General features: G+C 31.8%; 1 protein-coding gene across 2 annotated transcripts; it reads left to right on the plus strand.

The window, feature by feature from the left end:
• The first annotated feature begins 48 nt into the window (after window positions 1–48).
• On the plus strand, window positions 49–13,554 carry LOC144837028 (argininosuccinate synthase-like). 2 transcript variants are annotated; one of them, XM_078692009.1, is made up of 12 exons: window positions 49–88; window positions 916–1,064; window positions 2,664–2,732; window positions 8,085–8,273; window positions 8,811–8,867; window positions 10,155–10,331; window positions 10,761–10,851; window positions 11,086–11,170; window positions 11,514–11,652; window positions 12,068–12,282; window positions 12,563–12,628; window positions 13,179–13,554. In XM_078692009.1, the coding sequence occupies exons 2-12, from the start codon at window positions 930–932 to the stop codon at window positions 13,237–13,239; spliced, it is 1,284 nt and encodes a 427-aa protein (XP_078548135.1). In that variant the 5' UTR covers window positions 49–88; window positions 916–929; the 3' UTR covers window positions 13,240–13,554. The 2 variants fall into 2 exon arrangements, with proteins under 2 accessions (XP_078548135.1, XP_078548134.1); XM_078692008.1 differs by having other exon boundaries at window positions 65–95; window positions 922–1,064.
• Window positions 13,555–16,343: the final 2,789 nt, after the last annotated feature.

A 16,343-nucleotide genomic window follows, 5' to 3' on the forward strand; every position in this document is an offset into this window, starting at 1 on the left:
CACACACACAGCCAGCGTGCGTTTTGTTTTCTTTTTTTTATTCATTCTCAAGACTCCGTTGTGCAGTGTACGTTGTAGAGTGAACGAGGTGAGTAGTTATATACATTTAAATAAAATAATAATTAGTTAATAACAGTGCATATATGTAGCGTTTGTACTTGCACAAGAGTGTAATTAAGTAATCTCATAACATTTACTTGGTGTTTTATATGTGTGTAGACCCAGATTTTAAATGAATTTTTGTATCCACTCTTTCGCGGTTGCCTAGCTAGCTAAGCTTAGAGAAATACTCGTTCTGCTTGAGTAGTTTCCTTGTGTGTTGTTTTTTTGCATCCGGTCCGTGTGTTTACACACATAAGCCGGCCGGTGTATTTGTTGATACCTGTCTGTGGCAGGGTATTGTAGATGCATGTTCAGTATCATTCATAGTAGAATTGTTCATTCATTGTTATACACACAAATAACTAATTCGTTGTTAAATCTCATAATGTCGCATGATGCAATAAAGCATTGGATGCATGTATTGTATTTGATATTGCATCATCATCCTCCCTGGATACAACAATAGGCCCTACTGTACACTGATGAGGGGCCTATTAATAATTATATAATAGAGACACATTAATAAACACAAATTTTTAAGTAAACAATCTTGTCAATGTGTTGTATCAATAACAAGGTAAACAAAAAAAATGATAAAAGAGTACTGTTGTATTATAATAGTCCCATGGGACAGTTAGGGTATACTGTAGAAGTGAAAACAGAGAAGTGGGATTTATATACTCTGATTGATAGTGAGAATGAATCCGGTGTGTCGATATTTAGCCTAAATTTGTGGAAGCATATACTTGTATACAATAACAATATTAAATAAATTACAGCATATATTTATAGATTTCGTATTCCACATTATAGGCCCAGTACTGAAAATGGCTGAACCAAACTCAAAGAAATCCCGTGCAGATGGTAACCGTACCGTGGTTCTAGCCTACAGTGGTGGCCTTGATACGTCCTGTATATTGGTTTGGCTTCTGGAACAGAGCTATGATGTTGTCTGCTACATGGTAATTTATTATTTTTGTATTTTATTTATTATATATTTATAATATTTACACTAGGCCTATATAAATATTTTAATTTGTTGTCTGATTATTTGAATATTAACAAGAAATAAAAGAAAGTAATTGTAATGTAAACAAATTTGTAAAAAAACAAATTATAAAAAAAAATAAATTGAAAAATAATTACTTACTAATTTAAAAAAAAAACCATAATTGTTTATTTTGTAATCGCTGGCAGCACTTAGATGATGAAATTTCTATTTCATTCCAGCTTTTACCGTATGCAAAATAATAATCTTAATACACAACTTTTTACATCTGGTCTAATATATTACAAGCGCTGCTAACCAGGAAATTAAGATTACATAGTAAATCCATAGCCAGACATTTTAAGGGATATTTTCTCCACATATTTTTTATGAAATTGCTACAGGATTATATAAAAAGTGTAAATAAAAATTATAAATATGTTTCAACAGTCAGAGCTATATCAATTTTAAATTTAACAATTGATTTTACACTTACATTTATTTTCATTTTCTATAACTTAATGTGTTAACTGTAATTTAAAAAAAAATATAAATGTTTATTATTAAATATTTCAGAATATAGTACAAACCACGCTTAAGCTTTGTCTACACTATCAAACTTTATGTGATGTTCCCATATATGGACATGATGATGTCATATCACTTCCATATTTGGGCATATCACTATCATATTTGGGCACATCACACTTTTTTTGTAAAAACTTCAATAGTGTAGACAGAGCTTTAGAACTGTGGAATAGGGTAGTATGACTGCATACTTCAGTACATTATGAATGCAAAATTTATTAACATAGAAAAACGTATGGAATGTTTTCTGTCTCCTTATAACAGGTGCAATAGCTACCACATTGCCTCTGGTAATTTATTATAATATTTAGCAGATTATAATAAAAAAAAAAACAATTGTCTGGAATAATGAGAATTTAATTTATAATTCATAAAAATTAGACTACAATTACACATTTTTTCAAATAATGTTTACTAAATTTTAATACACAAATTTACTACAGAAATATAACAAAAGAGGCAGGAAATCTTTTGTATTTAACTCTTATACCTATTCAACTAAAAAAAGTAAAATAATCCTCCTTTGTGCAATCAATTTGGGAAAGTTATGGTAATGTTTGTGAATTCAATTCAGTGTTTTCAAGTCCTTGAAAATGGATTGGTTTTGGAAATATTTAAAAATGTACAATTTGAATGAATAAATAAGTGTTTTAAAATAAATTTTGTTGGGTGGGTTGTTTTAAAATGTTGACAATGACATGGAAGACTGGTTCATAAATAACTACATATGTTGTGAATTTCACGACTAGCCAAAATCAGCTCGAAAGTTTGACAACAGCGCTTTTGCACTTGACTTGTACATTTCAGTTTGAGTTTAATTGAGATGAGTTGCATTCCATGTCAATATAAACCCCGCTTAACCCTGCTTGTTTTATTTATATTTCCATTGAGATCCATTCCATAGCATTGCCATGTTTTCAGTTATTTTACTATGGATTCTTATCTAATTGCAAACTTTTAGTTGTGAAATATTTAATGATTATAGGCAAATGTAGGTCAAGATGATGACTTCAAAGCAGCAGAAGAAAAAGCCATTAAACTTGGCGCAAAAAAGGTAAGAAAAAATATATCAGACCTCAAATACAAATACATTTATTCATCAAATCACAAATAAAATAATGGCAAAATGTGCAAAGCTCATGAGTTGAAAGCCTGACGTTTTTTAAAAAGTTGATGAAACCAAGCTATGTCGGGTCAACTCATATGAAAATTGTATTCCCATTCTCATAAACATTCTTTAGTAGGTAAGTATGTAGCATAAAGTTTCAGCATATGGCACTTTTAATAAGAGTACTTCAAATAAGTTCAGTATTAACCTAAAGTAATACAGTTACTACAACTTAAAAGGTTAAACATTTACAGGCAAACATATTGTGAAGTGGTATTTGTTTCTGGTGTGTATAACAAGCGGACAAAAAAAACTTTTGTTTATATGATGTCTGGAAAAAAGCCTACACTTGAGTCGTAACACATTTTATTTCAAAGACTTTATCAAGGATGTAGAAAATGAAAGGGTAGAAATGGCAATAAATAAAATCGGGGAGGGAGTGTGGTTGAAATATTTGAATACTGTTTACAATGATGTCTGGTCGACATAAGTTGGCTAAAATTCATACGGTACCTTTTGGAAGACCATAATGCTTTAAATCTTCACATACTGTACATTAACAATTTAATGAGCTATTGTTAGCTATATTTTGTTCATTCAATAACTCAGACAGATTATCGTGTTTAACAATACTGTCTAGCAATTTCATTTTTCTACTGTCAACGTTACAAATAATGTGTACCTTTAAATGATTGTTTATCTTATTATTTAACTCCTATTTACACTTTAAAAAATAGCTTAATCTCTGAATGGTATTATTGAATGTGCATACAGGGTAAATATAATACAATATAATATAATGGTATTCACAGTTTAGCAATTCACTGAACATTGATTTTGGCACCCATTTTGGAAGTAAAAATCAATAGTAGTCACAGTGCATTGTAATACTATATTCTGTTGAAGTACTGCTGATCTTTGTGTATTGGAAAATTTGTTAAGTGCTTTCTACGAGTGATCGTAACTCGGACATTATTACAGTTGATGCAAATTTGAAAGAGAAAACATTTGATGATTATCTTGTTTGCAATATCAGCCCTATTCACATTTTAGGGTGAACAATTAAAAAAATTTCATTTTTTGTTTATAAATATAATTCAATTTTAGATGTCCTGAAACCTCTTAAGTCTTATTTTCATCTTTTAAATATTGGGCTGTCCGGTAAACATCTCCTTACAACAAAATAATGTCCAATAAATCTTCCTATATTTATTATTATTATTAATTTGGGAACCCCTGCCTGAAAAACCAACAATATTGGGCCAACCCATAGGATGTTTTAGAAAAGTTGAATACAGCAGAACTCCTATTACGAGGACACCTTCATGACCCAATAAAGTGTTCCCTTGTAGGACCAGGGAGTTGTAAATTAGGACTATCCCAGAATATAGGAGTCCCTGAATAGGGGAGTCCTAAAGTGGGGTTCTATATAGTACTGTGTATATTTCATTCATTCACCTTGAATCATACACATTGGATGCATGTCTATTAATTTACAATTAAATCCGACATGCTATACTAGAAGCAATAAGAGACAGTGACGTACATGAAACTAGATCTTATTTCACATCCGACGAACTGCTAATAAAAGGTTCCCACCATTTACAAAGTCGATGATTACCGTGGCCCCATTCTAGCTTCAATCAATAGTAATCAAGGATTCACATTATGCACCATTAAGACAGGTAACTACATGTGATAGAAATACATTATGTATTTGACTACACTAAATGGAACCATTAGTATCTGGAGTAATAGAGTACCATTTGTTTGATTATCATCTTATGAGATCATTTCTGGTACATAATTGAAATTAGCTTGTTTTTTAGTCAACTCATTGAATATTTTGTTAATAATACAACAGTGACAAGAATTTTGAAATAGGAGAAACCGAGTATATTTATCGTGAGTTCAATTCCAACTCTCGTCGCATTGCTTGTATCCATGGCAAGATACTTTACAATACGTTTGCCTCTCTCCACCCAGGTGTACAAATGGTTTACCTGATATAGATCAAAACACAACTGCGCTGATTACTGGCTGCAACATGTAGTATGTTTCCAGACGTGTTTGATCCAAAAAATGGGGTAATAATGCGAAGCATTTAGAGGCTTCTGCATTAAGCGATATAAGATCGGCGTAATATTATTATTAAAAATGTTTACTGTAGGGGTGCTGTGTCCTTTCCCTTCACATTGCAATTTTCAAAATCTTTTCAAAAACATATTATACTGTACGATTTCATATTTTATCTTTTAATAAAAGGTCACCACTAATAATTAATACTATAAATATAATTTATATACAGAAACGTTTAATTTAAAGCAATTTTGGCAACTTTGTGAAATGTGATTTTCTTCTCAAGTATTTATATTATTAATTAATTTTGACAAAACAAGTTACAATTAAAAATTAATTATTTACTATTATTTGATGATGGTTAAAAGTTGGTGCATTTATCATCTAAAACTACAGTACTACATGTATACAGTTTGCATTTAGTATTGATTAAATTTCTTTTATTAACATAACATACAGATGCACGGTAAACAATTTTCGTACAGGTAATTGCAAAGTAATTAGCAGGTGATATTATACAAAGCACGTTCTTATCTCGTAAAGGATTCAAAATTAATGGTTTAAGAAAAACATCATACTTTATTGTGTGTGACACAGATTTCAAATCCACTCAAAGCACACCTTCTAGAGCTATCTCAAACAAACCATTGATCAAACATTCACATATATACAGTAGTACTTTCAAATGTGCCTTTTTGACACTAGGCTCATCTTCTAGGTACATTTAATCAGCCAGTTATGAATGAGATAGATCAGGATGTTTAATATGCCCACATTGACCTGTTATTATTATGGCCTGTACTTTGAAAGCCACTTTAAGATATTTACCTTTAATGTTGCTATGGCAACTAAACGACAGTTATTGAAAGTGATGGATTTGTTCGTGCACATATTAATGAATCGGACCTCTGAGATTGAGGTTCGCATTCATAATTTGTAAAGTCTTAATAAATGTTGACATTTATTGAAATGCAGAAATGATAATTAAACTGACAACAAACAGCAACCCATTAGTAGATACTGTGACTTGTCTACTGTATGTCTATAGTATAATACATACAATACAAATGTTTAGATATTTCGATTCTATCTGACTCGGTTTTTGTTTTTATTTATTATTTTATTATTATTAAATTTTGTGTTTATATATTTAGAAAGAAGGATAACAATATTAGCGAATTCATTCACTATCCTGGTTAAAGGTGGTAATCCTGTTCACAAGATAAACATATACACAAGATGCTCTAAATAAACAAAGTCTTATTACAAGACTTTGGTAGCGGAATTATAATTTGTCATTAGAAATTAGAGAAAACGCACAGGACTTGAACCCAGGACTTTTGGATTGGTAGAAAGCATCATAACCACCAAGCCACAACTCCAATATCATCATTGATGCTCTCGTTGTAGAGTTGTACTTTAATAGTACACGTGTTTGGATTTAAACTCATTGTTTTCTGTGCTAATGATTTTCAACATTCTGTGTAGTGTTTATCAGAGATGACATTTAATGACATTTCAGATTTCAATATAACGCGTAACACAACAACAACATTTTTAATGAAAACTGCTTTCAGTAGGCATACAATAAAATCTATAATCCAATTGTATGCTGTTTTCTTTATCTTTCTTTAACAACACTCGTAAAAACATAATGTATACAAACAAAACATGCTAGATCAATATTTTATCTAAGAATTTCGTTGTTGAAGGATCTTGTATTAAAAAAAGTGAAACCCTCATCTTGCTTATAAATTTATAATGAACTGAGGCCATCCCGACTCTGTGGAGGAAAACAATTTTGTGTTGTGCCAATGTATACTACAGAGCAGATCTAAAAGTGTATTACAAATTGTACGATATTCAATTTTTGCACAATTTTTGTTTATCATCATCCAATTTTTATAGTCTTGAGTTTGCAAGTTGCGATTGTTTTTAGACCATACCTCTTTTCTCATTCTGGGTCAATTAACCCATGAAGACGATGCCAAAATGAAGAGTATTAAACCGAAATCGTCTAGGTGATTAGATGCTCCTTATGAATCTGTCAGTATGGTACGCATATTAACATATTTTATTGTAACAACAGTTTGAAGTCTACACTATCAAATCATATGAAGTTTGATAGTGTAGACGGAGCTTTAGAAAGGTAAAAGTTTCCAAAAAAGTAGTTATTTTTAAAGGTTTTTTGATTCAACAAAACCCAACATTTACTGCCTCATCATTGTTTTGTTTTTTTATTGACGTTTTATCTGGGTAAGCTAGGCATTAAATTAATTTTGTTTGCATTGAAATAGTGAGTGGGTGTCTGACAAACAAGACAGTTTAATAGGATTGAGTGTGGACAACAACAAAAGAGATGCAACAATATGATTTGGTATTAGTTAAAATCAATAGAGAGAAATTTGTTTTATTTATTGTTTTATCATCATTGATGAGACAATTCAGTGTTGTACTTTAAAACTGAATTCAATACAAGAATGGGTTTTCTAAACTGCATAAACGTAGCGCAAACTGAAGAAAACCTCCTCTAAACCAGTTAAGGCCACTTTACACAGATGAGTAGCAACGGTAAGAAGAAAACCGCGTAGCTTGTCCCACGTAGGATCTGTATCTACGTCTGTATCTACTGCTGCCAATCCTCTTAGCGGTGGTCATAAGGAATAAGATAGATTGTATATTTGCATTTAGCCGTTACCGCTCGTCTGTGTAAATTGCCCTTTACAGTAAATATCGATTATACCACTAATCACAACTTTTGGACTATAACAGAAAAATATTTTTTGGTTTTTTGAGTGAAAAAATTAAATCAGTTGACAAATTTCACAGTGCAACTCATGCAGTAAATCCCTATTATTATTTGAAGTTTGCGCAAAGTTTTTGGAGGTTAACCGGTAGGTTTGCACAGTTTGTGTAGTAAAATAAAAAAAAATGATAAAAATAAAATATAATTTTGTATTAAGTGTTCGTACTTCTTGGATTTATTATATACTAACAACTAAACTATGGCGCACCAAATGCGACACTACAATTTATTATATTTTGTTCACTTTAGGAATTACTGCAAATAAAACATACTCATGAAAAGTCCAACTAAAAGAGTGTTTACAGCTTGAGTGGGATGTTTATGAATACTGAAATGAATTCATAGTGACATATTGATATTTATTCAATTAATTAAACCATAATGACTTCTATAAATATTTATATTTCATTTAGTTTGTTTGCCTCGATTTGCGTAAAGATTTTGTGACGGAGAACATCTGGCCGGCTGTGCAAGCGAATGCAATATATGAAGATCGTTATTTATTGGGTACCGCCCTCGCTAGGCCATGTATTGCAAAGGGCATGATACAAGTCGCCAAAGAGTCTGATGCAGCTTATATATCCCATGGTGCAACAGGAAAGGTAACATTGGGTTTTAAATGTTTATTTTATTTTTATTATCAATCCAAAGGCAAAATATTTAAAAAATGAAAATGCTGTGGGTATCAGTGGCTGAATCTCAATGGAGGGATACAAAAAAAAAAGCGAAAAGCTAAATCAAAATGATGAAACAGCCAGAAAATCTAATTTTCATCCAATAATTGTAGTTGCTCAAAGTGTCTGCCATTATACAATATTAAAGTACCAAATAGTATTATGTATAGATTCTGTCTTGATCTCTTTCTCCACAACAACTGTATGTTCTCATAACTAATTGACAGTAGAACCTCTATTAAGGGGACACCTTCCTTTATAGAGTGTCTCTGAAAGGGGTTGTCTGCAGTGTTCCCTCTCATTCCTTTCACAGGAAAGTATATCTTTAATAGGGGTATGGCAAATGGTTTCTACTGTAATCACACTACTCTACTACTTATAGACCCATAAATGTTCAATTTGCTCTTTCAATTTTACTTTTATGTTTGAAAAACAAGTAAAAAAATTTTTTATATTTATTCACAGGGAAATGATCAGATCCGATTTGAACTGGCTTGCTATGCTATGTACCCTGAAGTTGAGGTAATGATTGAGACAAACAAACAACACACACACATGACATCATACTAAACAATAGATAAAACACTATCAATAAAAATACTTTTGAATTGTAGTATTTGTACAAAAACAAATATTATCGACAAATTATAAGATTGAACATAAAAATAATAAGATGTCAAAAAATAGCAAATGCTACCAATAAAATCATTATTTAAAAATATATTACAAAATTATTGTACTACTGATGTTAGAAAACATAGAGAAAAAATTATTGCTGCTAAAAATACCTAATACCTTCATTCAAAATTACTGTTTGGTTTTGAATTTTTGTAATTTGAGACATATTTAAACTAATTAATGCATGCAGGTTTCCCTGGTTCATTCAATACTACTTGAAGGTAACCTATGGTGAACTTAGCAGGAATAATGCCAGTGGCACCTTAGTCTGGGACCACTAGTTATGTAGAGGAAACAAAGAAATCACCAAAGGGAACTAATCCATAAACTAATAAAAAAAACTACCAAATTCTTTACAAAAACCCATATACTGTACTGTACCAGCAATTAAGGTGTAAATCATAGGTATTCTCAGTTTATGTCCAGTAGTCATCATTTTCCTATTCAATTTTAATACCTTGTCATTTTTACACCGTGTTTCATAACTTGTATTTTTTTGTATAGATAATATATTTTATTGTATATCTATTTATTATTTTACTAATAATTGTCAATCTTCAAGAAGAATTTCTGTTGTTATTTTATGATGATGATGGACAAATAAAGCATTTCAGTATTCAGTATTCAGTATTTTAACTATAAAAATTGAAAACAAAAACAAAACATTGCCAAAAGCATTCTCACCATTCATGCTCATAAAAATTAATTATTTGTATAATAAAATTTAGTTTTATATTGTATATTTCAAAAATTTGAATAAAAATCAATGGTATTTGAAGTTATTATGGTATTGTTTATATATTGGTTTATAATATTATTGTTATTCATATACAGGTTGTATGATATTTCAATAATATTGAATAATTATTTAAAATGTTAATGATTTAAACATTCTGATTAATATAATTTAGAATGGGAATAAATGAAACAGTGCTTTCAGGTACTGTATTCACATTGTCTTGGATATATGCTGTGTTGAAAGTAGAACCTATTGAGATACTGCAGGTTTTCAAAAATGACAAATCAATTATAAAAACCAAGGTCCTCCTCCTCTTGCTGCTGGTGCCTAAGTGTGATCAAAACATTTCTAACAAATTCTACAGAAGTACCATTTCAATTTTTAATTTATAGATCATTGCTCCATGGAAAATACCTGAATTCTACAATCGCTTCCAGGGTCGAAACGATCTTTTTGAGTTTGCAAAGAAGAAAGGAATTCCTCTACCAGTCACACCCAAACAGCCATGGAGTATGGATGGCAATCTGATGCACATTAGCTACGAGTCGGGCATACTGGAAGACCCTATGGTTAGATTGATTGATTATCAATATTAATTTTATTTAGGCATTTCGGACTATATCAACGGACAATCCATTCACAGTACAAACATGCACACTACAAACATAAAAAACATTCTCTTAAGCTCTGTCTACACTATCAAACAAGTGTGATGTGCCAAAATATGGTAGTGCTATGACATCATCATATATGGGCATTTATTTGTTGCATAAAGTGTAGACAGAGCTTAAAATTGAAGTTGGTTTTGTCACAACAAATTTGACAGGATTTTATCCAAAGACCCTACGATTAGTGTAGCCAAGCATCTTTAACAACCATGCTACAGCTCCACGCTCAGTGCTTATCTTAGATTTTTTTAAATCTTTCAAACTAAGATTCTTCCAGATTTGTGGTGTTTTGCTTGTTTTGTTAACATTTTTCTGTTTTTCATTTTGTAGACTTACGCCCCAGATGATATTTATCAAATGACAACAGACCCAAAAGAAGCACCAGCAAAGCCAGCAACAATTGAAATAGAATTTAAAAATGGTAAGTACTACTACTATCAGATGACAACACCAAGTTGTTAATAAAAGTTAAAATTAAAGAGTTCAAATCCTGTGCTTTGCAGAATCATTACTGTGGAAATTATTGTTGTATTTGCAAATTTGGTACAAATGGGTTTCCATTATTAAAGTCTTGGAAATGCCAGCCAATCAATATGACAGTACCACTGCTATTACATCATACAGTACTACAGTCTTTGCATTTTTTTCTCAACAGGTGTACCTACTAAAGTATCCAATTCAGCTGATGGTGTTACCAAGACAGACCCACTTGAGTTGTATTCGTACCTTAATGAGGTTGGGTGAGTAAGAGAAGACATGATTTTGTTTAAGAGAAATATTTTATCAGTAAAATGGAATGTGAATTGAGCCTAATGCTATGTTTATATAATTTTTACAACATCGAATAAATTCTAGTTCTATCCATTATATATTGGTAATCGTACTATACTTCTAATCTTACTGATATCCCCAGTCCACACACGGACACATAGCTCCTTGAATTTTACAGTTACAATAACATTTCCATAAAAGGATCCCCATGTGACATGTGGCTTAAAGCAAGACTTTGTGACATTTACTGTACAGCTCGCTAAGTTAGGGAAAATAACTGAGCTGTTACTAATATTCTGTAATCATTTTCAGAGGTCAACATGGTATAGGTCGTATTGACATTGTAGAGAATCGTTACATTGGTATGAAGTCTCGAGGCATTTATGAATGTCCAGCCATGGCTATACTGATGCAAGCCCACTTGGATATTGAGAATCTCACTTTAGATCGGGTATACATTTACATTTGTTCTTTAGTTTTATTTTTTATCACATTGAATGCTGTAATTGTATAGATATATCAAAATTTGTACTTATACTTTGTCTACACTAGTTTGATATGCCCAAATATGGTAGTGAAATGCTTAAATATGGCAGTGATGTGACATCATCATGTCCATATATGGGCACATCACATTTTTTTGTCACATAAAGTTTGATAGTGTAGACTGAGCGTTAGAAGGTTTTAAAACATTTGAAAACACCCCTTGAGTGGGTGTGAGGATACCCGCTCTGGGGCAGACATTTTCGCTAGTAAAAATCTTTGGGGCCAGGGATATGTTCGCTACTTGGGAGACTTAGCTGCATATAACTCATTCCAATATCTGGACTCGTCTTAATTTAGTTTTTATTGTTTTTCCACTCAAGGAAGTACGACGTATGAAGCAAGGACTCTCGATACAATTCTCGGAGCAAGTCTACCGTGGATACTGGTACAGTCCGGAATGCGAGTTCTCGCGATTCTGTATCAACAAAAGCCAAGAGTTTGTTGCAGGACGTGTGATACTTTCTGTGTACAAAGGTCAAATCTACATTCGAGGCAGAGAATCTGCATATTCATTATACAATGAAGAGTTGGTGAGGTAAGTAATAAAATTATGATTGTCAATTTACTTGTGTTTGAAGTGCTTATCTTCTATGAAATCTTGTATGAAATGCGCTATCTTGCAACTGATATATGGTAATGGAAAGTATAAAAACACATTTTCTCAATCTTCTCGCGTACCAATGCGCTATTTGGCAACTGCAATAATAATGTGGTATGATAAATGGAAGAGTCCGTACATGTGTGCTCTCCATCTTCTAGTACCAATGCGTTATAAGTTTAATTATAATTCATAACAAAATGTATTTTGTCTACAGCATGAATGTAAAAGGAGATTACGAACCAACAGATGCACTTGGGTTTATCAAGGTCAATGCTCTTAGGTACAGTGATACAACTTGATGATTTATTTCCTCCAACAGCAACATAATTTATGTTACATACACAATTACACTTGTTTGAATACAAAAGAAAAGTGCAATTTGTATGTGGTACATGTACATATATGTGTTTTGAAAAAGAACGTACAGCAAGGTTCTTTATTTCAGATCTACAGAGTTATGTTTTTTTTATCATATGCAGGGTACACTGCAAGTTTGTGCAAAAACCTACTTTAGATGTTCTATAAACAAATAATGAATGTATTAGCGCAAGGAACAAATATTTTGTTTGGTGAATGATGAAACATTTTCACCTTATCAAAATATACCATTACACTCATAAAAAGCCATTAAATTTGTATATTACTGTATAAAGTTTGCAGTACACCATGTGTATATAGGATGGTCAAAGTATATTGATCGAAACGTCAAGAAACTCAAAAATTCTTTTCACAATTATATACTTATATCTTCAAACAATATATACTACTGTACAAATCTAAAAACGAAATAGGATACACAGTATTGAATTATTTTATTATTTTTTCCATAGACTACGAGAGCATCAACGTCTGCGAAGCAAGATAACAGCAAACGCTAACAATGGCAGTTAAGATTTATCATTTAGAAACTCATAAAAAACTTGCTTTTAAGAAAGCTTATTTAATTTTAAACTTTGTGGTGTTAAATGTTTTGAGTGTTAGACTAGTTACGAACTAGTTTATTTCAAATGTTGTAATTTATAAGTTTGCCAACTTGCCAACTTATTGACGTAATTCATCCCCTGGATCCGCCTATAACGAACACGTTTCTATCATTGTTTGAAGAGTATTTTCAAAAACCATGTATAAGAGGAGTAAAGATTGTATTTTCCTACTTTACCAATGTATTTATGGTGTTTTGTGCAAATAAATGTGAATCAATGCATCAATATCTGTTTTAGTAATATTTGAATGGCTTATTTGAACCAACACAAGAAGTAAAGCGTGGTTCCCACTAGAGATGCAATGCAAGGACGTACGCGCAACACAAGCAAGTTGACCAATCGCAAGCCACTGTTCGAATAATCCATCGCTTGGTCCAATCACTTATGTTGCGTTACGTCCTTGCGTTGTGTCTCTAGTGGGAAGCACGCTTAAGGGAAAAACACAAGAAGGAACATGGCAGTACATATATAATGTAGAAACTGATATTACAATAAAAACAAAGAGTGAGATTACATTGAATGCAGGAATAAGATTTATTGTGAATGCAAGAAAGAGTAAGATTACAGAGAAAACTGTGTCTACACTATCAAACTAGTTTGATAAAAAAAAGTGTGATGTGCCCAAGTATGGTAGTGATACGCTTATATATTACATTTAAAGCAAGGGGAAAGAGTGTAATCTCGCCTTTTTCTTGCATTTCATATAATCTCACTGTTTCCTGCATTTCATATAATCTCACTCTTTCCTGCATTCAATGTAATCTTTCACTTTCTTCCATTCACAATGAATCTCATACTCTATTCACATCTGCATAAATTGTTAGGCCTACAAGTTTTAACCAGGTTTGACCTCCCAACCTTTTATACGTTTTGAGAGAAAGCATAATTGCATGCTACTTGATTACTATACTATGATTGGTCAGTTTAATACAAAGGCAATACACATGCGCAGTAACAACTCGGGACATATTGAAACAAAAACAGGCCTCTCATCAGTGGTTTTTTCCAGGCGATTTCCCACAAAATTGTCTTCACACTATGCAAACTTGCTTACAAGTTGTTACATTTTTCAGATTTGAAAAGGTATTACACTTCATAGCTTTTAATGTAATTTCACTCTTTCGGCATTTATTGAAATCAGACTCTTTCCTACTTTTATTATATACATATATTGTGATCTTCGAGATTACTAAAAAGAAACAGATCAAACTATCAAATGGTCCTTCTGGCAGTGATAAACAAAAAAAAGTTGAAACGCATATGAATAAAATAATAACACAAAACGTTGCCTTTTATTAAGTGATAATTATACTTTATTATATACTTTAGTACTTTCCCTTGCAACAATTTAGCAATAAACAGGAAATATATGACAACCTTTTATCAAAAGTGGTCTCTATAAAGATTTTATGATGAACACCTTCCAACAATTATTCAGATTTAGGGCACACACATATTTAAACATGAACAACTGTGTTTTTGAAGAATGACAAATGGTCAGGGTATCGAATTAAATAAAATAATTACAAATCCTAAACAGATTATATTTGTATAAAATGTCTGATATAAGGAAAAGGGATTAACCTTCTAAAGAGTTTTTAGTTTATTTAATACAGATTCGGAGACAACTGCCTCAGATGGATTCAAAAACCAACGTGACAGGCCCTGAATCTGAATAATGTTGAATATCATAAAAGTTCACTTCACAAACTATACTCATAAGATCTCATAAATAGATCTGTTACAAAGTGATGGGAAATGAGGCAATGAATATGCATGACGAAAATATGAATATGTATTACATAATAAATCTTATTCCTAAAGTATAGTACCATTTTTAAAAGAAAATTTAAATGCATTATTGTTTACTTTTACAAAAATGGTAGACATTTGGGAAATTAATTAAATTAAACAGTTTTAAACTTCACATTTTTCATAGAAAAATGCATGTTCAATTATCAGCTATACTAGTTCCAGCTATGTACTTTAAATAGACAACAGTGTTTTAAAATAAATAATGTGTTATTTGACATACTCTAAATTAGGATGCACAGTTACATAATCATGATTATAATAAATTGCATTTGTAAAATGTTTTCAAATAATTTAGTTACTGTAGACAAGATAGAAATATGTTTCTATTTATATTTGGTAAATGGCAAGCCCGTAGCCAGGATTGTTACATGGGTTCTTTTTCTCCAAAAAAGGGGAAACAATGGGACTGAAGGCCAACAAACTAAAAGGAGGGGTGAAAAGGAGGGCAAGGGTCTACTAAAGGAAAGATTCTTTTAGCCCTCTGTATAGATGAAATTTACCGGCTAGTTTGGTAGAAATGGGTTTAATATGAGTTAGGTCGATATACTAGCATCCAGTCGCGTAATGGCTATGAGCCCTCACTGGCTAAACCCAGGGACCCCAGAACTTATGGGGGCCCCTGAGCAGTGCCCAGAGGCATTAAAATATACAGAAAAGGGCTAAACCAGGTGCCTCTGCATTACGCCACTGCTAGCATCTGAACCCTACGAACCCCTGGCTACAAGCTTGGATGGATAATATCTGTTTTAAATATATTATTGTTGATATTTATTAATTCATTTCCCATCACTGGAGTTATAATTCACTTAACGTTGGTATCTCATGTACCGTCAACACTTTCTTATACCTTTTATGTTGTCTAACAACCAAATATTATTATGGAAATATCCCAAGAAAAAGTAAATATAGAACACTTACTCTAAACACCATTAATTAGTGTATTTCTTAACTACTTGGACCAACCACCACAACATAAATCTAATGCTCTGTCTACATTATCAAACTTTATGTGACAAAAAAATGTGATGTGACCATATGATGATGTCATATCACTACCATATGTGGGCACATCATACTTTGATAGTGTAGACAGAGCTTTTATAGAGTAGGGTGCTTAAATAACTTTTCTAGATCTAGAAACTTTGGCTCTTTGAGTTTTCAAGACATCCCTATAGAGTGCTACTATAATATATAGAT

The sequence above is a fragment of the Antedon bifida genome, chromosome 3 (assembly GCF_963402885.1).
Source record: "Antedon bifida chromosome 3, ecAntBifi1.1, whole genome shotgun sequence".
Taxonomy (NCBI): domain Eukaryota; kingdom Metazoa; phylum Echinodermata; class Crinoidea; order Comatulida; family Antedonidae; genus Antedon; species Antedon bifida.